Raw genomic sequence first — 25,415 nt, forward strand, 5'->3', positions numbered from 1 at the left:
TTAGTTCCTCCTTCTTCCTCCTCCACCATCCAGCAGACGACAGCGTTCCTGTCTCTGCACTCTCCACCGAGCCAATTCCTGCGTTCCCAGGAATTTAAATGCTGGTTAGGAGCCAGCTCTCCCTGTCCGTGTCTCTAGCCCTGCTCTGGACTCTCAGCTGCAGACCCAGCCCGGCTGTTAACTTGACACGCTGTCACCCTCTGTGTCTCGCGGGCATCTCCAACTGTGCGTGCCCCAGACTCAGCTCTGGGTCTCCCCCAGCCCCCCAGCCAGCACAGCCCTCTCTAGGGCGCGCCCGTCTCTGCAAACCGCGGAGCTGGACCCCTGGAGTCCACAGGCGCAGCGGTGCTTCCCGCGAATGCGCAGCCCCGCTTTCACCACAAGGTGGCGCCGCGCTCGGGTGGGACGTGGAGAGTCTTGTGGGCTTTCCTCGCCGGACGAACTGTCAGAGCCCTGCAGACGGGGCAGGACTTCTGACGTGCCCTGATCCTAGTGAGGGGGTGAGGGTGGGGTGGGAGGGATGGATCACAAGTTATCCAGTTGCACAAACTCATGTGTGCACGTGTGTACGTGTGCACCCGACGGAGTACAACAGGAAAGACGGTGCTGCTGGGGGGAGGTGCACAGGGGTGCGCCTTTTCCAGGGGAGAGGACAGAATGGGGAAGCGAGTCATTTAACATCCTTTATGGTTCTGTTTTGGTCTGGTTTTTGTCCTTCTGGGAACCAGAAGTTGTGGTGGTCTTAGAACCCAAGTCTTTAGCACATGAGGAAAATACGTGGTTAAAAAAAATCAACTCTGTTTTGGACTCAGTCTTTCTGAAAAGTAAAGATTTCTATTTCTAGATTTTAATGGAAAAACTAAAATCAGAGATGCTCACATGTCTTTGCAACCCTGGGAGCGATGGCTTTCTGAAGAGGAGTCAAGATGGCGCTGGAGTGTGGGGGTCACCCCCTGCGGGAGACTCAGCTGTAAAAGTCCGACACGGGGCTCGGCGGTGCAGGTCCCAGGCTGTGCTAACCTGCCGTCCTTGTGGGTTTTCTCCTCAGGTTTCCTTTTCGGCCTTAAAGGATCAAAAGGAAGGATAGGCTACCCGGGGCCGTCGGGTTTCCCCGGGGCTCGTGGACAGAAAGGATGGAAAGGTGAGGATGGCTGGGAGTGAAGGGGGCGGGAGCTCCTTGGCCCTTTGGAGCCACGTCACCCCTTCCCTGGCTCTGAGATGAGCAGGAGCCCCTTCCCCACACCCCACACCCCACCCCCGAGGACACCACACGGGGACGTAGTCTCTGCATTTTCTGTGCACCTGCTCTCAGTTGGCTCCCCTGTCTCTGTTCTGTACGCCACCCTCATCACTGAATTTTTAGGGAGCACAGGGCCCAACATGGGAGAAAAAAGATGTGCAGTGACGTCACAGGCTGAATTCAGATGATTCATCCGAGTGCTCGGCTCCTAGAAATTGTAACGAGTGTCTGCAAAGGGCTGTAGGGTCATCGTCTGGTTTGGCCCTGACCCGACACCCTGAGCGAGGTGCCGAGACTCGGAGCAACGTGCCTGCCCGGCCCTCGCTCCCCGGCGGGGCGGAGGGGCAGTGGGAATGAGCGCTCCTCTCCCGCTGCACTCGGATGTCACCATCATTGTGGGGAATGGCCAGCCGGGGGGACCTCGGTGGGCCCTATTAGCTCTCCCAGCCCTGGGTGTCCCGGCGTGTGACCCCCCCAGACCTTTGGGGTGAGTGTGGGGCGTGGGCTGCATCAGGCCCATCGGGGATGGGGCCGCCTGCAGGAATCAGGCATCAAGGGTCAGCGGTGCAGCTCGGCCCCCTGAGCCATCACCTGTCGCCCTCCGTGCCCCGGGAGCCCACCCTACCGCCAGCCACAAGCTCGGGTGGGTCCAGCCGCGGCCAGATAGAAGGGAGGGCACGTATCTCTTCCTCACCCACCATGACCTTGGTCTCCAAGCCCATGGCCGCTGCCAGGCTGCCCTCCCTCCAGTTCCCCTTCCCCCTGGTCCTTCCTCCCCCGACCCCTGAGGCCCAGCAGAGCCTTCCCACAGCCGACTCCCCAACTCCATCCACACCTCTTTAAGTGTCTTCACTAAATCTGGCAAATGTTTAAACATTGAGTCAGAGAATTCTGCACCCCGAGGAGACCAGTAACTCGTACCTCTCATCTAAGAAGGAGAGTGTGAGGACCAGAGTAGGTGGTGTGCAGAGTGTGGTGTGTCCTTAGCCCCTGCCCACCTGGACCTCCTGTCCCCGCAGAGCCAGCAGGAGTGTTTAAAACCTGCTTCTTGAATGACTAACACGCACCCCCCCCACAGGTGATGCCGGGGACTGTAGGTGTGCAGAGGGCGACCAGTTCGTCGGGGGCCTTCCGGGGCTGCCAGGACCCAAGGGCTTCCCGGGCATCAATGGGGAGCCGGGGAGGAAAGGCGGCCAAGGAGACCCGGGCCAGCATGGCATCCCCGGATTCCCGGGCTTCAAGGTAAGAGAGCCGCTCACCACGAGGCCAGAAGGATATCCTTGACACCTGTGCCTGCTCCCCCGTTTCCGGCTTTTATTTGTCAAGTTAACCCCACTTCAGAGCAACAGCCCTTGTGCACCCGGGGCTCCATTCAGAAACACCAGGAGGGATTTTAAAGCTTTTACTGGTAAGGATGTGAAATGGGGCAGCCGCTACGGGAAACAGTGTGATGCTTCCTCAGAAAGTCCAACGTAGGTGTGCCATGTGACCCAGAAAGCCCCCTCCTAGTGCAGACCCAGGAGAACTGCAGACGCGCGTCCACGTCAAAACCTGTGCATCGACGTGCGCACGTGCAGCGCACGCACGGCAGCACTGGCGGTCCGAGCCGGAAAGCGAGAACAACCCAAATGCCCATCAGCTGCTGAACGGGCAGAGCAAACGTGGGCTGCCTGCCCACGGGGGGTTATTCAGCCGTCCACAGGAGCGCCAGCTGACGCACGCTACGGGGTGGCGCCCCTCAAAGACGTGCCGAGTGACGTAAGACAGATGCGAGAGAACAGATGCTGTACGGTGCCCGAGTGAGAGTCCAGAACAGGCGGACCCAGAGACAGAGGTGGCCTGGTGGTCGCCGAGAGCTGGGGGGGCGGAACGCGAGTGGTGGTCTCTTCTGTCGGTGATGAAAATGCTGTGGAATTAGGTCACAGGAATGGTGGCAGAACCTTGTGAAAATACTAAAACAAAACAAAACACTGAGTTGTATACTTTAAAACGGTTAATATTATGATATGTGAATTATATTTAAAAAAAAACAACCCTGCTAGCATTTGAATGTAAAGTATCTTACATACTGAGCATTCACCTCTTGAAATTTAGCGTAGGACCGATTTAGCTTTTTATAAAGTCTCCCTTAACTCAACAAAAAGTGAGACTTCCAAGTGAACCGTGCATTTACTTTGGGTGAATGATGCTCTGCCCACGGACCCCTGGGCGTCCCACAGCCCAGTGGACTTCATTCTACTTCTTACGAAAAGACCGTGGAGCAGCTCTTTCTCTGTGGCAGGTCTTAACTCACCAACGATTCAAAGCAAATTTCAGGTGAAGGCATAGAAATTATATTTCTGATTTATTTTTAAGTAGAGAACTGCAAGAGATGCGTGAAGCGAAAAGCTGTTGTTCGATGTTCTCAGCAGTAGAGGAACCAGTGCCCAGGGCACGTGGCCAAGGACGGTTAAGATGCTGTGACTCCGTGTCCAGACGCAGCGACATGGTGGCTGCTCAGAGCTGCTGGCGCAGGAGGGCTTCGTGGGCAGGAGCTTTGCGGAGAAGACGGGGTGCAGAGCACCTCGCTGCTCCAGTGCCCGGGGCTCCTCAGGAGACAAGTCATTGTATTCAGCCGAACAGTCGGTGCTACATTTTCTCCTAGTTTAAAAATGATACCGTCTCCAAGTCATGGCCGTCTCAGCATGTTGTTCAAATGTTCAGAAAAAGTGTCCGTGGTGAGACTCCAAACTAAACAGGGCAGAACCTGTGGGATCTTCAACTGTTTATAAAATGGCTGAATATTGCCTAGAAGTCAGAGGCATCGCGTTTTGTGCCTGTGTTGTGTCTACACTCTCCCGAGGGCACGTGCTTTCACCAGGGTGTTTGCGCATCCACAGCACGTGTGTTCAAACACCTAGGTATCGTGTCTACCTTGCATCTAATTATACGTTTACGTGTCGCCGGTCACATCGCCACAGGAACGCCTGAGCGTGTACCCAGACGTCACCTTCTATGCACACCAGTAGGGTCTGATGGAGGCTCGGAGCGCAGCAGGCGGTCAGTGAATGAGTCCACGCGCCCATCCATTCGCCCAGCGCCTCCTGGGTGTGAGACGCTGTTCTGGACACTGAAAGAATGTCACCCTTCCCTGCAAAGAACTGAATCAATACATCAAGTGCCTGTGGAATTTTTTTCGGAGGAAAGAGCTCATAATCACCTGAAACATTCCATTTAATGAAACCAACACTAAAAGTTCCCATCTTCTTGTGAATAACAGCAACCAAGACTTGTCCCAAACTAACGTATCGCGCTCATTAAAACGCGCCCTGAGGTCTTCAGCGGCTAGCTTCTGCTCACTGAAAGACCCGAATGAGGGTGTACAGCTTGAAGTGTGTTCCTGCGAAGAATTGTCTCTAAACCTTGGTTCCCTTCAGTTAGGAAGACAGGCTGTCTTGTTCTCTGTGTCAAACGGCCCCAAGTACCCCTGCTTTGTGCTTGGAGGCCTGCTTCTTGCCTGGGCTCCACAAAGCCGGGGTTAGAGCTGGCAGCCTGGTGTGGGAGCGCATAGCTTCTGCAGAGTTAGTGAGCTCACGCTGGGGGCGGAACCTCCATTAACAACAGAAACAACAACCAAAAACACCAATAAAATAAAAACTAAATAAAAATAGTAAATCAAAGTCACTGAGTTTATGAACCCCCGGGATTTTGCTGAAATGCAAATTGTGGTTCAGGTGCCCTGGGGTGGGGCCCGAGGCTCTGCATTCCTAACAAGCCCCCGGGAAGCTGGGCTACCCATCTGGGGACCATCCTTTGTTCTGGTTTTCACTGTCCAGCCGTGTGTGGCTACTTCCATTAAGTTTTGACCACTGTGGGGAGGGTATAGCTCAGTGGTTCAACCCCCACTACCACCATAGGAAAAAAAAGTTTCGACTAAAATTAAAAATGCAGGGCCTCAGGCACACTGGCCACATTCGAGCACTCAAAGCCTTTTGTGATGGGTGGTGCTGGGCCAGGCGGCCAGGGACAGAAGTCTCTGGCTCTGGGCTTGATGACAGATAAAGACCCTCGAGTTGTATAAACGGAAAGTCATTGTCTTCCCAGGTGCCCTAACAGTAGGAAGGAGAAAGAGACTTTGTGTTTGTGTCCACAGGGAGCCCCTGGTGAGACTGGACCTCCTGGGCCCAAAGGAGTAAAGGGAGATTCCAGAACAATCACCACCAAAGGTCAGTCTTTGTGGCCAGGAATCTGTGGACCGTCCCCCTTCCCGGGCTGCCGGCCTGAGTAGACTCACACTGCAATCCTTTCCCAGGTGAGCGAGGACAGCCCGGTGTCCCAGGTGTGCCAGGGACGAAAGGGGACGATGGCTTCCCGGGGCGAGATGGACTCGATGGCTTCCCAGGCCTCCCAGGCCCTCCTGTGAGTCACCGCGGGGGTGGGGTGGCCCAGCCCCACGCTGATGGGTCATGTCCCCGCACGCCCAAGCTGGACGTGCTGGCTCCGCACTGAACCCTCCCTGGCAAACCGTCCTCTTTTAATGAGCAGAGATCGTAGTTTTCAGGAAACAGTGAGTCAGGCTGGAAGCCAAGCCAAGAGGGAACGTTTACAAGAAACAGCCCGTAAACATCCCTCCTGGCGCAGCGGAGAACGAGGCGGGACGCTCTAGGACACAGGGTAGAGCGCCGTTTCCCAGGATCAGTTATAAAATATGAAGCTTCATTTTTGACATAGACATGCAGGTGGTGGAAAGAGGATGTCTGAAAACCTGCAGAGCCCTCGGGGGAGGGCGGAGCCAGACGGGGGAGGGCGGAGCCAGACGGAGGAGGGCGGAGCCAGACGGGGGAGGGTGGACACCGCTGGGGCCGGACTCCCCCTCCCCCCTCCCGGACCCCACCCTGCCCTCCGGGTGCCCTCAGCACCGTCCTAACCCCTGGCTCTCCCGGCCCCTCCCCTCTGAGCGCTCTGGCCCCACCCCCGGCTTCCGCACCTGCTGAGTGGCTTCCTGAGCAGGACGGGGCCCAGCTTCCTGCTCCTCCATCCTACCATCTCTTCTTACTTCTAATGAGCACACTGCTCTCTCTTGTCCAGACCAGACTCCCTTTCTGTTTCCGATGGGTCACAGACGCTAAATCTTGACAGTAAAACAACGCATTCCTGTTCCTGTTGTTCCAAATCTGTGCCTAACTGTCCTCCTGCAGAATTCTCACTGAGAATGAAGGTCCAAGCAGGGCGCTAGTGGCTCGGAAAAAGAAAAACAGACTCATACGCCTTCCAGAACTGCATTCTAGTGTGTTGCTCGTGGCTGCTATAGTCTGTCCTTTGTTTCTGGGACTTGGTCAGACCATGGGTGCCGGTTCCTGCTCGCCTCTGCCGTCTTCCTGCTCTGTATCCATATCCATAGCACAGAATTCGGGGGACAGGGAGGGGAGCTGGGAATATGGCTGAATGTGAAGTTTCCGTATATGGTACACGCGAAACCGAATCTCTCCTAGGGTGATGGCATCAAAGGCCCCCCAGGGGATGCAGGCTACCCAGGAGCACCCGGCACCAAGGGCATTCCAGGAGAAAGCGGCCCCCCAGGACTGGGCCTGCCTGGCCCCAAAGGCGACCGCGGTTTCCCCGGAGATGCTGGATTACCTGGACCACCAGGCTTCCCTGGGCCTCCTGGCCCCCCAGGCACTCCGGGACAAATAGGTATGGAGGGTCCCACGCCTGTGGCTTCCAGTCATGAGACGCTGTTCATGCTTCAACATCCCTGTTCTTCCTGGGCAGCGTGTGAATTCCCCAGGGGTTGGGGGCGGCCACAGGAGACGCTGTGTCTGTCGCACCATTGGTTCTCAGCACATCCAAGCGACACCCAGCCGCGGGGTTTTCTGGACCCATTGCAGCCTCCTCCCACCAGTTGGAACATGGGGCCTCTCCTCTGTGCTAGACTCACAGAGGCTGAGCACGGAAGTTCAGCAATGGGCCTCTGATTCCCTGCCCATCCCAGCCTCCCCACCCCACACTCAGGACACGCCAGTCACTTCCCGTTGTCACACAGTCGCCTCACTCTGTCCCTGTGTCTTGTGCCAGATTGTGATACAGGTGTGAAAAGGCCCATTGGAGCAGATGGACAGGAGACCATCCAGCCAGGTACTGCGATCCCCGCCAGGTGGCCTTAGAGCTCTCGGGGTGTGGAGTGTGGGCTCATGAGGAACAGGTGTGAGCCCCGGCCGTGGGCATGGAGCTGCCACCAGAAGCACAAACGCGTGCGGCCCTGGAGCTGCGCTCCATCTGCCTCAGCTCAGAATTAATGGCAGGGCAGACGTGAGAACCATTGGGTCACTAAGGTGTCCCCACGGTACAAAGCGTCAGTTCGTAATGTCGGTGAGAATTCCGCAGGTAAGTACATTCATACCTAAAGCACGTCTCTGTGTGTGTGAAGGGCAGCTGTGAATTGCTTGCTTGTTGGCAGGGTGAGGACTGAGTCCAGGTGTCTGTGAGAAGTCTGGTCCAGTGAGAGATGAACGCTGGGAGGGGCAGGGCTGAGGATGAGGACAGGGTGCAGGTGACCTGGACTTAGTGAGGGACTAAGAGGAGAGGGACCATCCAGAAGTTGGCCCGGCTGCCATCGGACAGACAATGTCTCCAGCCAGGGTGGACTTGGACATGGAGGTGGGGGGCCCAGGAGAGCTCTGAGTCCAGGACAGGAGGGGACGCAGGATCCACGATCAGGATTTTGGGGAGTGGAGCAGAGAGGATGAGTTTGGCGGAGGCGAAGGGGCCAGCAGCACATCTGTACGGCAGCTCCCAAGTGACAGTTGAGAGTTTGGGCAAAACTCTCCAGATAAAGGCCAGGATCGGAAGCAGCACCAGAATCCAGGGTCCCCTGCGTGCGTGCGGGAACGGGCCAGGCGCTCAGGGCGGGGGACGCAGAGCAGGGATGGCAACCCGGGGCTTGCAGAGAGCTGGTGTGAGGCTCTGTGGGCCCGAGGCAGAGCCCCTGGGCCACAGCCAGGCTCCTTCCTTTTACGACCTGTGCTGAGCTCTGCACCCAGACCCCTCGGATGACAGAGGTGGCCAAAGCCCCTCTTTGGCCATTGTCTAGCCAAGATAGGAGCCCTCCCAAGTCACAGGCAGACAGACCAGGGACGTCCCCAGGAACTGCTGGGCCTGCTTTTCCCCGCCCCCCCCCCCCCGCACAGTGTCACCAGCCACAAGTGGCTGTCACGGGGTTTCCTTCTGCACCGCTCACAGCAGGGAGTTACTATGGCTAATTCCGAAAGTAGCCAGAGTCACAAAGGAGAAGTCAAAGAATTCCTTTTGAAATCAGAAGCCTCCTCTGTCCCAGGGGTGCATTTCCAGCCAAGGAAAGGGATTCACTTGGACTGACGGGGATGGATGGCGGCTGCGTGTGGGTGTTGCCCTCAGTGAGGGGGGACCTCGGCCAGCACGGCGCCCAGTCTCATTTGCGTTTCATATGAATTTCTGACTTGGTCACACAATGAAGTTAAACTTCTAATCCCATCGGCATCAAGGTTCATCAAGTCGTTAGATCACCCTGATCATAAGATGGCAGCTGCTTTCTGTGGCTGGTGCTCTGGACCTTGGCAACACCTGAAGCCGCGGGGCTCGGTGTTGAAGGCGGCTACAGCTCTCCCTTTCTCTCCTCCCAGGTTGCATCGGAGGGCCCAAGGGATCGCCAGGCCTGCCGGGCCCCCCAGGCGCCCCAGGTAAGGAAGGGCACCTCCAGCCTCTCTCTGCGCATCTGCACCACCCCCTCCCCTCTGCTCGCCTTCCTCTGCCCCCATGTGGCCCCGCTCGGACGTCGCTGTGTTCTCAGTACCCCACTGCACATTGGCAGCTTCCTTAGGAAGCCGACTTCCTCTCATCTCTAGGAAAGTCAGTGGCGACTGAACCCCAGGCTAAGAGAGAGGGTCCCTGCCACACAGAACTCAAGCCTCAGCTCCAGCCCGACCTGGTGGCCAGAGACAGAGGCGCCCCTTTAAGGCTGGGACAGAACAGCTAGCTCTGTGCTTTTATCCCTTTGTGTCCCAGGGTTATGGGAAGAGGATCGACGCTGGGGGATTATTTCTTTGGGGTTTTGAGTGAGACGACAACAGATCATCAGGGCTGGGGTTTGTCCACACAATCGTGGGGGAGACGGACACTTGATTTCCCAGGTAGACGGACTCTTAGTTGCTGGTGTAGACGGACACTTAGTTTCCTGGGTAGATGACTCTTAGCTGCTGGCGTAGACGGACACTTGTATCCCGGGTAGATGACACTTAGTTGCTGGTGTAGACGGACACTTAGTTTCCCGTGTAGACGACACTTAGTTGCTGGTGTAGACGGACACTTGTATCCCGGGTAGACGACACTTAGTTGCTGGTGTAGACAGACACTTAGTTTCCGGTGCAGACTGACCCTTGGCCGAGCTGGTCGTCCCTTGGCTGTCACAGGTCCTGTTTCAGAGTTGACGTCCCCCAGCCTCCTCACTTCCTGGTTTCATAGACGCCGTGTTAAGTCAGGCGCGGACTTGACCCTCTGCTGCTCGCGTCCTGCTGGGCTTGCCTCGTGGGGCTCTGACCGTGTCTTGGTTTTGGGCTGTTTAGGTGTCAAAGGCCTCAGAGGGATTCCAGGATTGTCCGGAGCTGACGGATCACCAGGGCTCAAGGGTCTCCCGGGAGACCCGGGCCGGGAGGGATTCCCAGGACCCCCAGGTGAGTCGGGGTGGGACACCCCTGGCCCCCTAGATTCGGGAGGTGACTGTGTGATCGGGGTGCCCAGCACTAGTGCCGTTTAACGCTTAGAAACTGTTTCGACAAACGCTCGGTGACGGCTTCTGTTCTCGCCCTTGGGAAATTAAAGAACGACCTCTTCATCACTGACGTCGTGCCAGCAGAAGAAACTTACAGATCTTGCAGGACAAGGGGACGGGGCGCAGAGGGGTTTTGCCCTGGTCGGTATGGAACATTCTAAGGGCGCACGATGTCGCCCTCTCCTGGTCTTGTCGTTATGGCTCATCGTCCAGTCCTGGCCTGCTGCTCGCACACCTAGCGCCACACAGAGCACCTGTGCTTTTGCGGGTCACAGCGCCGCCTGCCCGCGCCACAGTCTGCAGCTCGTCTGAGTGAACAGTTTGAACCATTCCATCTACATTTGACGCAGCAAAGAATCATGAAAGCCATTTAGGGACTAAAAGAGCTGAATCCTTTAAGCTCCATGTGGAGGAAAATGAACGTGTTTCCAGGAGTGAACTGTGGTGAGAGGTCGGAAGTACCTGCCTGGGGGCCTGCGTGTTCTAGAACACGGCTCAGTGGCCTCAGACCTGGGTGCCCCTCGGTGGCGCCGGCCGGGACGCTGCGCGGGGGCGTGGCCGTGCTGCCTGTGCGCAGAGGCCCGGGCGCTGGGGAACCGCGTTACCTAGACAAAGCCGTGGAAGTCACCAAGGCCACCCAAGCTGGACGTCTCCCGCCAGGTCCCGGCCACGTGCTCTCCCAGCCTCTGCTGGAGTCACTCCTGCCGCCGGCACCTGTGGAACACCGACTCTCTCTCACTGCTGGGAAGTCCTTGCTCGGCTGGGGTGAAGTCTGCCTCCTCCGAGGCTGTTCGCTGGTTGTTCCTTGAGCCAGCAGTTCTCTTCATAACCGGGCCTCACGGACACCCGGAACCCGGCCACGTTCCCCACGGACATCTCGTGAACGGGCAGAGCCGACCCCAGGAATGCGAACTTTCTCTTTCTGGCATAACCTCCGTGCCCCCAGCATTCTGACTGCCCCTCCATGATTGCCCTCCGGCTTGTCAGCATTCCTTTCAAACTCAGCTCCAGAAACTAAATGGAACACTCCAGACGTCCGGACTGCCACACAGAACAGCAGGCTCCGTAGATTTAGCCCCGAGCAAATGTTTTCAGCAAAGATGAATCGTGTTTTACCGGCAGTTGGTTGACTCCTCAGCGTTGGACTTTGCGTGGGCCCCGGGTCCGGTGCTGCAGCCCACAGAGGCTGCTGCAGACCTCGAAGCTGGTGCCTTTCGTGCTGGTGCCTCTTCGTGGTTTGCAAAGTCAGGAGGCATGGTCCCTGGGTCCTTTATCAAGCCTTTGGAGAGAAGCGAAGGAGAGTGTTTCTGCCCACATACCAGAGGCTCAGATGGTACCAGTCTGCTGCCACGCTCGGGGGTTTAGAAGTTACAGCTCTGTCACTTTGGTGATATCACAGATCCTGAAGTTAAGTGTGAATTGTTTTGAGAAGATGCTAATTTGTTAAAACCTCCTGGCTTTGAATAAGAAGGGTGAGTCGTAATCTTAGAATTTGATGCCCAGCCAAGCAGACTTGAACTGCCTGGAGTGAGAAAGGAGGCTGTGTGCTGTCATCAGAGGATCTGGGCAGGCCACCGGGTGTAGACGAGAGCCTGTTGTGCAGTGAAGTGTAGCCCCCGAGTGAAGCGGGAGGTTGGGGAGACCAGAGGGAAGCGCAAACGAGGAACTGAGCTTCCAGGCTCGAAACACACATCTCTTTTTATGGGGATGGAATGTGCCGGATGCTCCCACCACCACGTGCGGAAGAAAATGAAAGGCCCACCTTCAAAGATGGCAAAACCCAGAGGAAGTCCATTCCAGAGAGAAGGTCCACATGCAGAGTGAAGCCCACTGTTCCCGTGAGCAGATTCATCGTTTCCACAAAAGCTCCCTCCTCCTGTGCGGAAGTCACGTGATCCAGCTGATCAGTACTCGGGTTAGCCTTGTTCCACGTTCCCGACACGGCTGCCACGGTCAGCCCGCCGTCCCGGGAGGTGGCAGCTTTCCGTCAGGCTCACCCCACGGGTCGGGGGGAGGGCTCTGTGCTTCCCACACCCCCACCTGCAGCCGTGGCAGCAGTGACCTCGGAGGCTTTCCGTCTGGACCGACGTGTGACTGTCACTCTTGCAGTTCAGTCTGAGGTCACATCGCGGGGAGGGCCTGAGCGGGGACGTGGTGTGGTGAGGCCATAGCCCACGCATCCAGGAAAGTCACAACTCTCCCAGCACGTGGCCACGCGGGCCTCCGCCTGGACGTGGCAGGTGGCAGGAGGCAATGGGGGTGTCGAGTCCCCTTCAGAGCATCTCTGAACTGACCGATGACCAGGGGTTTAGTAGCAGGGGGAGTTATGGGGGCAGAGTTTGGGCTCTGAGGGTCTGGCTGTCCTGGCCTGCTGGGCTCTGCCTGCACACACGGCCTGGAAACTCTTCTCTGGGATTATTTGCACAACACAGGGTCCTGGGAATGACGAAGATTTAAGCTCAGAGGCTGTGTCCTCCTTAGCCAGATCGTAGGGCTGGGGCCAGACGGCGGAGGGCGGCCAGCGACGGGCCAGGGCTCAAGCTGGCTGCCCAGGGCCAGCCCCGGCTGCCTCCTGCCTCTTGCTCGGACCTCTCTTAGAACGCCGTGACGCCGCCCTCCGGTGACGGGGATGACTTGTGTTTCCCTGCAGGGTTCGTGGGGCCCCGAGGATCCAAAGGCGCAGTAGGCCCCCCTGGTCTGGATGGGGCCGCAGGTCCCTCGGGCCTGCCAGGGCCAGTTGGGCCCCCGGGGGACAGGGGCCTTCCTGGAGAAGTCCTGGGGGCCCAGCCCGGGCCCCGGGGAGACGCTGGACTGCCTGGACACCCTGGACTGAGAGGTCCTCCGGGAGAGAGAGGCCCGCCTGGATTCCGGGGTAAGTCGCCATGGCAGGAGCGGGGGGGCCCAACGCGCTGCACCGCGGCTCCTGAGGGAGGGCCAGAAAGCCCTCCTGAGATCAGGAGAGAACCGCGCGGCACGAGTCCTGCCTCTCCTCCCAGTGCCAGCGTTCCCTCACGGCCAGTTAGGACGGTGACCCCCTGGCCGTGTTTACCCTCCATGGCCAGGGCAGGACGGCCCCTGTAGCTCCTCTCTGAGTGCAAATTAATAACTGACCCGCCTTCTCCCCGAGTTGGCGTGAGTCCGCGTGGGGCTCACTGATGCTTCCCCCGTGTGCGCGGCTGGTGTGGAGGAGAGAGGACCTGGCCGTGCTCAGTGAGGGCCTGAGGGGAAGACAGAGACGGTCTGAGGCGCAGCTTAATCCGTGGGGGTGAAGCTGGTGGGTTTAAAAGACGCAGTGTTCACAACGTCACCGACGGACGCTCAGCCGAGCGGGAAGGTGCCCGTTGTTCGGTGAGTGAGTGAGTGAGGCATCCAAGGCTTTGTGTATTCGACACGGGCACTTGGAACCCAGAACACCTGGCTTTAACGAGCTCGCATCACTCAAGCGCAGGCTGGGAGACGGCCGGGCCACCTGGCGTCCCCGTCAGAGACGCACCAGCTGTTACGTGTGGACTGCTGTCGTCAGTCCCAGCCGCCCGGCCCGGGCAGCGGGCTCCTGTGGTGCAGGAAGTGGGCGTCCCTCCCCCGGCTGCCATCAGTCCAGCAGGCGCCCTTCCTGCGAGACCCGAGGGGGACGCAGCCTGGGTCTCAACGGGCAGGGGGACGCCCCACGCTCCGGAGCGGGGGTCTGCGTGTCCCGCCGGTCTCGCCCCCGTGCGATTGTGACGTCCCTGCCCGAGCTCTCTCACAGAAGGGTGCTCAGGGTGGATTCTTTCCTGCGACTTCGAGTCGTGGGAGCACAGAGCGCAGGCAGCGCAGGGCCCCTCCCCACCCGGGGAGGCTCCCCACCTTCAGAGGTTCAGGCAGAATAGTGGGTTTGGTGAAAACTCCGACTTCCGAAGCACCCGTTTTAAGGAGTTGGTTCCGTGTCTGCACGGCCACGCCTGGCAAGAAGGCGGAAAGACGGGTGTTACTCACTAGCCACTTAACATGCTCGCGAAGAGCGTTTTACAGTGCGGCCAAATGCTCAAAATACAGCATCCAGTGAAAAAATCTTAATTAAAATTGCGCTCCAGGTGAGCCGTCAGTTTGGCAGATACCTATTTCTATGTGTATTTATGTGAACAGGAGAACTGCCGGCAGGAACTATGCTCCGACGTTAGCAACTCTCCGGGTGAGAGTACGAGGCACTTCGATCTCGTCCCCTGCACGTCCTGCCTTTTCCAGGCTTCCTACGGCCCCGAGCGCCTGCTGTCACAGGCCAGGTGTGAGGAGGCAGGCGCTGCAGTGCGCTGCGGGGTGGGCCTCACGGCTCTCGTCTCGATTCCTGCAGGGAGCCAGGGGATGCCGGGGACTCCGGGCCTGAAGGGTCAGCCGGGCTTCCCAGGACCGTCGGGCCAGCCGGGCCTGCCCGGGCCACCAGGACAGCACGGCTTCCCAGGAGCTCCTGGCCGGGAAGGGCCCTTGGGGCCGCCGGGTGCCCCTGGCTTCGGAGGTAAGGACCCACCCCACTGGGGGGCTCTCCGCTGTGCTCCAAGGGCCACAGGGCTTCTGGACACACCACACACGGTGTGGCTTAAACGGCAGAAATTCATTCTCTCGACACATCAAGGTGTGGGCAGGGCTGGTTCTCCTGAGGCCTCTCTCCTCGTCATGACACGGCCGTCTCCTCCGTGTCCTCGCGTGGCCGTCCCTCTGTGTGTGTCTGTGTTCTGATCTCCTCTTCTTATAAAGACCCCTGTCCCGCTGGGTCAGGACCCACTCTCGTGACCTTTTTTAATGAGCTTCAGGCCCTCTTTCAAGGCCCAGCTCCAGGTGCAGTCACACCGCGAGGCCCTGAGCTGGGGGTGTCAGCATGTGCACTCGGCAGCTCACGTCCTGACAGGCTCCAGAGACAAGACATGTATCTCAGCAAACGAGGCGAGTTCAGGCTTTGGTGGTGCCCGCCGGTGCTTCGCTCCTGCTGTATGTGCTGGGCGTCTAGCTAAGATTTCATTAGGAAAAAGGAGAGATTCCCGCTGTAAAAGCTCAGAAGCCTGCTCTGCTTTGAAGAGGCATTGTTCCCTGAAACTGGAAGATGTGGGGAAGAAAAGAGGACGCCTCCTTCAGGAAACCCATGGGGCGAGGTGGGGTGGGGCTGGGGGGGACAGGAAGCACAGGGACGACGCTGTGGTGCTGGCTCGCTGGAGCCCTTGCAGGGAGGACGTCAGGGGTCCAGCTGTCCATCAGGCATCGTCCAGGGGACCCTGGGCTCTCCTTTGCCGTGAGCAGGTGACAGCTTTGTCCGGGACCATAGCCAGTTCACACTAGGGAGCACCGTGCCGCACGTAGATCAGACGTAAGCCAGACGCTCACCCAGGAGTGGCCTCAGCTGTGGTGGCACCAGATCCCCAGGCAACGTGCTACCCACGGGTTTACAGTAACGGGAACCCCGGGCAGGAGGTTGGGGCTTCTGGGTCAGTGCTCAAGGCCTTGCCTGTTCCTGGGCACGGAGCATTAGCTGAACGCGGTGTTGTGTGGTGCATATAGACCCGGGCCAAAGCCCTGCCCTGATGGCGCCCACAGTTCAGGTGGGGACAGAATGACCCATGTAAAGGCCTGTGTTTGGCTGCGGCAAGCAGCAGAGTCCGGACCACGGGGCCCCATGTCCCAGAGGGCAGGGGAGCCGGGCAGGCTAGGACAGCCTTGGGAGGAGCAGATGAGGGAAGCCAGGTGTGGGCGATGGGCAGGACTGGAATGAGGGCCTTCCTAGAGGAACAGCCCGAGGAAACTGGCTGGGGGGGAGGTGGGGCCAGTATTCAGAGGGCGAGGAAGCCACTGAGAGGTTTGAACTGGGGCGGGGAGAAGGCTGGAGCTTTGCGGGGGGGCTAGCTGTGGATGCCCTAACGGGTAACGGGCAGGTGCGCGACTCCTCCAGAACTTAGCTCCCGGAGCCAGCGGTGTCAGGAGGGCGGGCGTCCGTGCGGAGCCTCAGCCATCCCAGCGCCAAGCTGTGCGCCTGGGGTTCCAAGGCACGAGGGCCTGAGCGGAGAAAGGCTGTTGGACTCGTGTCCCACAGGCTGGCTGCCGGCTTTTGAGGACAGACCTCTTCAGAAAGGGCAGCCCTGTGGGTCTTCCGCGTGCGCTGCTCACACCGTTAAAACTCACCTCTATAGTCACACTTTCCGTTGTCCCTCTAAGAGGTTTTTCTTAAAAGCTGTTGTGATCAGTGTCTGTAAAGTACCGTCAGAGGCGCTGTCTCTGGCTGGTTTGTTCATCCTCTTATTTTCCTTCCCTTATTGGCAGGTCTGCCTGGAGACAGAGGGGAACCAGGGGACACAGGCTTCCCTGGCCCTGTGGGCATGAAGGGTGAACCCGGTGACAGAGGTACCCCTGGTCTGCTGGGCCAGAGGGGTCATCCTGGAAACCCTGGATTTAAAGGAATGGCCGGAATGCCTGGTGCCCCCGGACCAAAAGGTGACTACAGAGCAGGACCCCGGAATTTCCCTGTGGGTGCGGCGGGGTGGCCCAGGGGGAGGTGTCACGGGCCCTGGGACACGCTGACGCTGCCCAGGCTGGCTATGACCACTGTGCCCCAAAAGGTCAGTTTATTAGCTGACCATGAGAGACACACTGTCTGAGGAGCAGGACTCACTGTCTGTGAGGGGGAATCCGTGGACAGGCTCCAGGAGACGGGAGTCAGCTCCAGAGGCTGGCAGGTTTACCTGCTCACAGACGAGGCCAGCCTGCCCAGCGCGGGGCCCTGCAGCCCTGGACTGGCTGGAGATGCCGTGCTCTGCTTTTCTGGGGCCCTTTGCCAGATTTCCACGTGGGGTGCAGGGTCAGCACCCCATTAGCTCCCAGTGGCCCTCCCCAGCCTGGTGGAAAGACCACAGAACCCGGGGACATCTGGTTTCCTCGTGTCTGTCCACCCGCATGGGCCCTGCATTCTGTTTCCAACAGCCAGACGGCAGACGGGCTGACCAGCCCCTTAGGAATCGCTGTCCCGGAACCCGTCTTTAGGTTAAGCTTCTTGGTGTCTCCTCACACCAGCCACAAAGTGGGGCTGTCGCAGCTTGGTTTGTGCATGCCTGACCCCACGCTTTTCTCCTTCCCTCTGAAGGCGGTAGAGGTTCACCCGGGATGGACGGTTTCCAAGGCATGCTCGGGCTGAAGGGAAGACCCGGGCTCCCGGGGAGCAAAGGAGAGGCCGGATTTTTTGGAATTCCAGGGCTGAAGGGCCTGGCTGGCGAGCCGGGCGTGAAAGGTACGTCACGTCCCGGCAGGGTGGAGGCTGACTTCCCTGGGGGCCTGATGCTGCTCGGAACAGTATCCCAGGACCCTAGACACACATACGATTACAGAAGAAGCAAGCTAAACCAGAGGGCTGCATCCCAGCCTCCGCACACTGGCCATGCAGTGAGGCAGTGACCCTAACCAAAGGCTCCTGATCAGGAAGGGTGTTACCTTCAAGTCACATTTTCATGACGTCAGTTCAGACACCTTTGTTCTGAAAGTATCTCCATGGTCTCTAAAAACTTGAATCGCTCGTAACACATGTCAGTGGGGGTGCAGAGACATGGAAACCCTCAGGCCTGCTGCTGGGAATGTAGAATAGTGTGGCTGGGCTGGAACAGGTTGGCAGTTCCTTAGAAAGGTAAACTCAGGGTTGCCCAGCAGCTCTGCTCCTACGTGTGCACCCGAGAGAACTGAAAACACACATGTCCGTGCAAAACCTCTTACGTGGGTTTCATAGCAGCATGATTCGTAATAGTCAAAAATAGAAACACCTATGATGGACAAGTGAAATACAGCGTAGCCGTGTGAGGGAATATTACCCATCAGTGAAAAACAGGTAGGTTCAGATACATGCTATGACAGGGATGACACTTGAAAACAGTAGGCCATCTGTTGTCTGCCTCTGTCTGTACGAAGTGTCCAGAATAAGCCGATCTACAGAGGCAGGAAGTGGGCGAGTGGTTTCTGCTCCTGGAGGGGAACGGTGGGGGTAACTGCTGACAGGCACAGGGTTCTCTTGGGGTGATGGAAGTGTCCTGAGGTCAGTAGTGGTTGGGGAGCAGGCCCCTCTGTCCAAGAAGCCCTGTGTCCCCACGCCCTCGCCTAGAGAAGGGCCAGGGAGAAGACGGATGTTTCCATCCCCTTGGGCTCTCGGAGCACCATCCCCAGCTCGCAGCATCAGGGGAGCCGTGCCGCCCGTGATCCAGCCCCTCAGGACTGGGGCTTGGAGGGCAGCAGTGGCCAAGAGGCCTCTCCACCTGGGTTTTTCTACCTGGTCCAGAGGTCAAGGGAATGACTGCATTCTGTTCCCTTCCAGGCAGCCGTGGGGACCCTGGCCCCCCAGGACCACCTCCCATCATCCAGCCGGGAATGAAAGACATTAAAGGAGAGAAAGGAGATGAAGGCCCCATGGGACTGAAAGGGTACCTGGGCTTGAAAGGTGAGGCCCTGCCTGACCTCAGAGCTGTCGGGCCTGGGGTCCCCCCACCTCCTCCCCCACTGCAGTCTGAGGGAGCAGCAGAGACGCCCCTGCACTCATGCCAGCCTCCCGGGCTGCAGCCCTCCCAACACCCTGATGTCTGCCCCCGCGCAGCCTTTCCTGTTTGAAGGCTGCAGCTCCGGGGCCTGGGGGGAAGAGCAGGGTTCCCCCAGAACTTCACACTCGGCCTTCCTGCAGGCATTCCGGGAATGCCGGGGATTCCCGGGCTGTCAGGAGCCCCTGGGTTGCCGGGGAAACCAGGCTACATCAAAGGAGTCAAAGGAGACACCGGAGTCCCCGGCGTGCCCGGGTCACCAGGATTCCCCGGCGTGCCCGGCCCCCCCGGAATCTCAGGGTTTCCGGGGTTCACAGGCAGTAGGGTAAGTGGGCATCTTCGGTGAGTCCTCTCCCCACACCTGCTGGAGACTGAGGCCCTGATACTGAGTCACCGTGGGCAGGGCATCCGGCCTGGGTTTTCTCCTTTCTTCACTCAAGATGCAGCTTTGAGCACTTGCTACGTTGTCATGGTGACAGCGGGGCACCTGGCCCCCGGGTGGGGCCCTCTTCGCTCCGCGCCCCGTCCTGTCTGTGCGATGCGGGGAGATTTTGGGTGCAGTGGAGGTGGTGCAGATAACATGCACAGAGTGGCTCTCCATCCCTGCTGTTCTGTGCACGTGGTGCCCTCGGAACTCTTCGGGGGTCTCCCTTCCCTCACTCCTCCAGTCTCTAGCCCGTGGGACCTCATAGCCAGTCTGTGCAGCTATAGTCAGGTCACTGAAAAAAGAAAGATGCACATGTCTGCCGAAGGACACAAGCAAGCTTCGCGGAGGCTTTTTTGACAACAGCCAAAAACTGGGACAGAGCCCACATGCCCACGCACAGGAGAAAGTAAACAAGCATGGTCGATCCAGGCCGGGGGCCAGTCCGCAGCAGCACAGAGGGGGTTACTGATAAACGCCGCAGCCCGAGTGAGCCTCACAGGCTTTGTGTTGAGCAAAATGAACCACAAACAGAAAGTGCACCTGACTGCACTTTGTGACACTGAAGAGCTGACGAGACCATTGGACAGAGGCGACTCAGCAGAGTGGCTGCCTTAGGCAGGGTGGTTAACTTGGCAGGGGCACAAAGGAACTTTCTAGAGTGCTGGGACGTCCAGCATCTTTCTCTGGGTGGCATGCGAGTGAAAATTAACTGCGCATTCAAGATGAGTGCACCACACTGTATGTAAGTTATGCCCCTGCCGAGTAAGCTTTGAGAGGGAAAAGCAGGTGGTTGTCTAAACAAGGATGCGGGTTCTGACTCACCCTCCCCACTCCTCCCGCACAACGGAGCTTCCATCGTGATTCAGAGATTAGAGTTAAGCTGTGCTAGGAGGGGTAATGGCATGGATGCTGGGGGGCTGCCACCCCAGGTTGGTGCTAACGTGGAGAGCTGGGGGGTCCAGGCGGCCCAGAACCCCCTCCCACCCTCCCTCCGAGGAGGAAGCCTTCTGCAGAGGAAAGTCATGGCTTCTAAGCCACAGAACCACCCACACATCATCCCAGTCGGTTGTCAGCCCCCCACATCGTTTTGGAAAAGTCTCTCTCTCTTCATGGACAGAGGTGCCCCACCATGTAACACAGAGAGCATGTTCTGGAATCGCAGCCCAAGTCGATCCCCCAGTTCTGCCACTTATGAGCTGAGCGGCCTTGAGCAAATTACTGAACCTCTCTGTGCCTCCATGTCCTCATCTCTCAAACGGGATTTCATAGCACCCACCTGAAATGGGCTCTGGAGATGGTCTCCAGCACATGTGCCTGGTGAGCCTGGCAGGAGGCAGGGCTCAGTCAGCCGCGGCTGCTACCACCACCGTCACGGCCAGCATCTGCGTCACTGATGTTGCTAATGTCAGGAAAGCCACCAAGCTTGCATCATTTTTACTACTTTACAATTAAATAAGACCAGGTACCCAAACCAGCCGCTGTCTCACACCAAAAACTTAGGACTTTTCTAGAAAATGATGGCATCACAGACCTTGAGCGTTGGGTTTAGCACAACAGCCGCGTATGCTAACCCTGCGGAATTACAAATGTCACGAATGGCGGTGTAAGGTGGTGTCGTGTCTGACTTCGCTCTAGGGTGACAAGGGAGTTCCGGGGAGAGCAGGCCTTTACGGAGAGACTGGCCGCACCGGTGACTTCGGTGAGTGTTGCTCAGACAGTGAAAACGGGGCACGCGTGACCCAGGGAGTGTTCTGGGCAGGGTGGTGACGCGAGACCCACGGATGCTGTTAGGTATTTTGAAGCAAACTGTTCTTATCAGGAGCGCAGCCCAACAGAAGCTGCGGCACTAGCCCAGGAAGGCCCACCCTCAGTCACCTTTCTTGCACCTAACAGGTGACACTGGAGACAGCATCGACTTACCAGGAAGCCCGGGTCTGAAGGGAGAACGGGGCATCGCTGGAGCACCAGGTACCCAAGTCTCTCCCCGACCCCCTTCACCTTCCACAGCCCTGACCGCTCGGTGTCGGCACTCGTGCGCCGGCTTGCCAGCCACACCGTTAGTCTGCAAGCCCGCGGGCGGACTTGGAGGGACGGGCTGAGGTCTCCAAGCCCAGCGTGCAAGGAAGACTCTGGAATTTTTTTTATTCTTATTTTTTATTGAAGTGTAGTCAGTTTACAACATTAGTTTCAGGTGTACAGCAAAGCAATTCAGTTATACATATACATACTTTTTTTTCAGATTCTTTTTCGTTACAGGCTATTACAAGAAATTGAATATAGTTCCCTGTGCTCTACAGTAGGTCCTTGTTGTTTACCTATTTTATATACAGTAGTGCGTATCTGTTAATCCCAAACTCCTAAGCTAGTCTCCCCGACTTTCTCCACTGGTAACCACAGTTTTCTATGCCCATGAGTCTATTTCTGGTTTGTAAATAAAATTTGTATCTTTTTTTTTTTAGATTCCACATACAAGCGATGTCATACAATATTTGTTTTTCTCTGTCTGACTTACTTCACTTAATATGATCATCTGTAGGTTCATCCATGTTGCTGCAAATGACATTTCATTCTTTTTTATGGCTGAGTAGTAGTCCATTGCGTGTATATATACCACATCAGGAAGACTCAAACATCTCACATTTGACCAAGTCCCCAGATTTCCCCGGCACAGCACACGTTGGGAACCACTCAGATAAGAGCTCAGATCAGTGATGTATCGCTGCTAACCAAGTCAAACCCAAAATGTGGTGGCTCAGAGCATCCAGAGCTGGTGTTACCTTATGGTTTCTGAGGCCAGGAATTCAGGAGTCAGGTAGTTCTTGTGAGATTCCGGCCATGTCATTGGCAGCATCATCTGAAGGCTGGACTGGGCTGGACCATCTGCTTCCAGGAAGGCTCTGGTGGGAGGTCTCAGCCCCTCCCCACGCAAACCTCCCCCTAGGCTGCTGAGTGTCCTCACGACACAGCAGCTGGCTTCCTCCAGAGCAGGACAGAGCGATGGCAGTGATGAATTTTGTGACCTGGGTGCGAGGTGACACACTGCCATGTCCATGGTGTCCTGGTGGTCATGCAAGTCAGCCCAGTGCAGTGGGAGAGGGGGCTGCACGAGGGAGTGATACCAGGACGTTGGGCCCCTGGGTGTAGCTTGGAGGCTGCTGACCACCAGCTCAGAGTGGGGAACTAGGTAAAAAGTTAGTCGATATTCAGCCATAAAAAAGGGTGAAATAATGCCACGTGCAGCAACGTGGATGGACCTAGAGATGATCACACTAAGTGAAGTAAGTCAGACAGAGAAGGTCAAATACCGTATGATAGCCCTTAGTTGTGGAATCTTAAAAACGACACAAATGGACTTATTTACAAAACAGAAGTAGACTCACAGACGTGGAAAACAAACTTAAGATGACCAAAGAGGAAAGAGGCAGGAGGAGGGATAAATTAGGAGTCTGGGATTAGCAGATACACACCAACATACATAACAGGTAAACAACAAGGACCTACCGTGCAGCACAGGCAGCTACATTCAACACTTTGTAATAAACTTTAACGGAAAAGAATCTGAAAAAGAACGTGTACACACGTAGGACTAACCTGCTATGCTGTACACCTGAAACCAACACGACATTGTACATCAGCTGTACCTCAATGAAAAAATAGCAGAGGGAGGAGCGCGTCTGGCCCTCCGCCCCATGCACCGCAGGGGCACCAGAGGGAAGCCAGCGTCCCAGCTGGCGTCCCCGGGACCGTGGACCCCAGTGACGCGGTGGCCGTGGTGTTCAAGCAGCGCTTCCGTGGTTCCAGGTCTGAAAGGATTCTTCGGACAGAAAGGAACAGAGGGTGACGTCGGCTTTCCCGGGATCACAGGCCTGACAGGAGTCCAAGGCCCTCCCGGACTCAAAGGGCAAACAGGTAAAAGGCCGCCGTCACGTGGCCTTCCTGGGCCAGCTGGACGGCGCAGCGCCCCGTGGGGCTGGGCACGGCTGAACCCCAAACTCCAGGGGCCCAGAACAGGGGTGGCTGGTTCTGCCTGTCTGCGGGTCACCCGTGGTCACCCTAGGAAGCTTCCTCCCACCTGTCCCTCTACCCCACTCAGCCCGGGGACCAACACTCAACCGGACGGCTGGGTCCGTGCGGCCACACCCGTCTCCCTGTAAACTCCCAGACTCAGCTCTTGCCCGGCTCCTTTCGTGCACCTGAGCTGCAGAAATTTGTGGGGGACCCGACTTAAATGGGTGAACTCTTGGTGCTTTTTTTCTGGCTGCTGTTCTGCCCTCCGTCCAGGATCTGAGAGCGCAGAGAGGCTGACCCTCCAGGGTCGCGGGGCTCTCCCAGACTTCTATTTGGACAACAGGATGAGAATTCGAACACACAGCCTGTCTGTTTGGCCAGGCTGCGCTGACCCCATGGGACTTGAGTGTGGGGGTCCAAGGCCATGGGCAGGGCATTCCCGGCTGGAAGGGAAACTGGCCCTTTCCCGCGAAGCTCCTCTCCCAAGCGGGACCTGAACTGGAGGCCAAGAGACCTCAGGGTTCCTGTGTCCCCTTAAGGATGTGTTTGTCCCCAGGCTTCCCAGGACTGACAGGGCTGCAGGGGCCTCAGGGAGAGCCAGGCCGGGTCGGCGTGCCAGGCGCCAAGGGAGACTACGGCTGGCCAGGGACTCCAGGCTTACCAGGTAAAACCATTGCCCCTCTGTGGACGCAAAGCAAACCCACAAAGAAGTGTTTACTCCCCGAAATGATTAACAAAAACCTGCCAGGAGGCCTCAGAGCCACTGTCGGTCAGCATGCAGGCAGTGCAGAGCCAAGACAGAGGGATGGACGCGAGGGTCCCTGCTGAGCGAGGTCTGGTGGAGCCCTTGGGGTCACTGGGCTTGGCCTGGACAGGGGTCGGTTCAGGGGACAGGCCCCCAGCTGCTCTCCTGCCCAGTCAAGGGGGGAGGCCCACCCCACATCCACACTCACCGCCCACATCACAGGCAGAGGTGCCGCCGGTTTCCGTGTCCTACTTTAGAAAAGGCGACCTCGGAGCCCAGGGGGCGTGGAAACAGCCCCAGGCTGCTGGTTCCAAGCTCCATGTTCACAGACCAAATACATTCAGTGACTCATGTGTCAGGAGGAGAGACGCACAGCCTGGCCAGTCCCCTTCTGGCTGTAACAAGTCTGGAACAGGGTTCTATGACAGCAGGTTTAAGCTGGCGGTTCTCCTGGGTGACACTGAAGTGACTGGTTTACATGTCACGGTATTTGCTGAACTGCTTCCTGACTGCCTGGCTTTTGAACCCACTGGGTGGGCGAGTGTATCCCAGAGACAGAAGCGTCTGATTATGTCAGGTGTCCCTCTCTGCTGTCCCCTGAAATAACCATGAGGAACCCTCGCAGGTCTGCCCGGCATCCGAGGCATCAGCGGATTACACGGCCTGCCAGGCACCAAAGGCTTTCCAGGATCCCCAGGTACCAGGCCACAAGGCGGTGCTGGCAGAGGGGGAGGGACAGGGTGGGCAGGGCTGGACTCGGAGGAGGGGAGGGGCTCCCCCAGGGCTGTGTGACCATTCCGAAGCCGCAGGGACTCAGGCCCTTCCCAAGGGGCTTAAACAACAGGCAGTGACTTCTCACAGCTCGGAGGCTGGAAGTCTGGGATCGGGTGCCAGCGCGGTGCACTTGGGGTGAGGACCCTCTTCCTGGCTTCTCGCCACGTCCTCACCCGGTAGAGATGAGAACAAGCTGTCCGGTGTCTCTTCTTACGAGAACACCAGTCTCATCGCAGGGGCCCCACCCTCATGGCCTTCTCTGACCCCAGTCATCTCCCAAAGACCCACCTCCAGACTCCACCACCCTGGGGATCAGGGCAACGATACATGGTTTTGGAAAAGATAGTTTGGTTCACGGCAATGGCGGACGGGGGTTTTGTTCTATAAGGAGAGGAAATGGACACCTTGAAGAAGCCATTAGCAGTTGCTCTTTGAAACTATTCTCGCACTTTTTTTTCCCCTAAAGAGGATACAAAGCCCATTGTTTCCAAAACCCACCATCAGCCCCTTCTGGGATCTCCGAGGACCACCGCGTGTCAATCTGTTCCTCAAGGGGATGAAATCCCCTGTCTGCAGAAGGCCCCCCGTTACCCTCGTGCCCTCCAGGAAGCTGCCATGGCGGGTCCGGAAACCTCGGTGGCTTCTCTGAAACTTCTTTATTTTAAATGAGTTCCTTTCACCTTAAACCTTAGCGCCCCGTCTTTTCATTCTTTTTTTAAAATTTATTCGTTGGACTCATGATATTTCTTGGGCTTATCATTAATATGCCTTTTTTTAAAAGACAACTTTTACTGTTTTCTTTTCAGATTATGAATGTTATTAATGTTCTGTGGAGACATTTAAAATAACACTTTTTTTTAATACACTCAAAAGAAAAAAATCACTGTAGTTCTAAATGGTCAAGTGACGTT

At 57.3% G+C, this 25,415-nt stretch overlaps 1 protein-coding gene across 1 annotated transcript in view; it reads left to right on the forward strand.

Moving 5' to 3' along the window:
- COL4A2 (collagen type IV alpha 2 chain) overlaps positions 1–25,415 on the forward strand; it is a 161,328-nt gene that overhangs the window by 126,588 nt on the left and 9,325 nt on the right. The window contains exons 21-39 of the mRNA XM_072976533.1: positions 1,049–1,141; positions 2,319–2,482; positions 5,373–5,445; positions 5,532–5,638; positions 6,712–6,913; positions 7,295–7,354; positions 8,878–8,934; positions 9,817–9,924; positions 12,673–12,894; positions 14,353–14,514; positions 16,305–16,475; positions 17,122–17,265; positions 18,334–18,456; positions 18,694–18,875; positions 20,613–20,676; positions 20,871–20,945; positions 22,779–22,886; positions 23,542–23,649; positions 24,356–24,427. Coding sequence (XP_072832634.1) covers positions 1,049–1,141; positions 2,319–2,482; positions 5,373–5,445; positions 5,532–5,638; positions 6,712–6,913; positions 7,295–7,354; positions 8,878–8,934; positions 9,817–9,924; positions 12,673–12,894; positions 14,353–14,514; positions 16,305–16,475; positions 17,122–17,265; positions 18,334–18,456; positions 18,694–18,875; positions 20,613–20,676; positions 20,871–20,945; positions 22,779–22,886; positions 23,542–23,649; positions 24,356–24,427 — 2,295 coding nt within the window. The remainder of the gene's footprint in view (positions 1–1,048; positions 1,142–2,318; positions 2,483–5,372; positions 5,446–5,531; positions 5,639–6,711; positions 6,914–7,294; positions 7,355–8,877; positions 8,935–9,816; positions 9,925–12,672; positions 12,895–14,352; positions 14,515–16,304; positions 16,476–17,121; positions 17,266–18,333; positions 18,457–18,693; positions 18,876–20,612; positions 20,677–20,870; positions 20,946–22,778; positions 22,887–23,541; positions 23,650–24,355; positions 24,428–25,415) is intronic.

Source organism: Vicugna pacos, chromosome 14 (genome assembly GCF_048564905.1).
Source record: "Vicugna pacos chromosome 14, VicPac4, whole genome shotgun sequence".
Taxonomy (NCBI): domain Eukaryota; kingdom Metazoa; phylum Chordata; class Mammalia; order Artiodactyla; family Camelidae; genus Vicugna; species Vicugna pacos.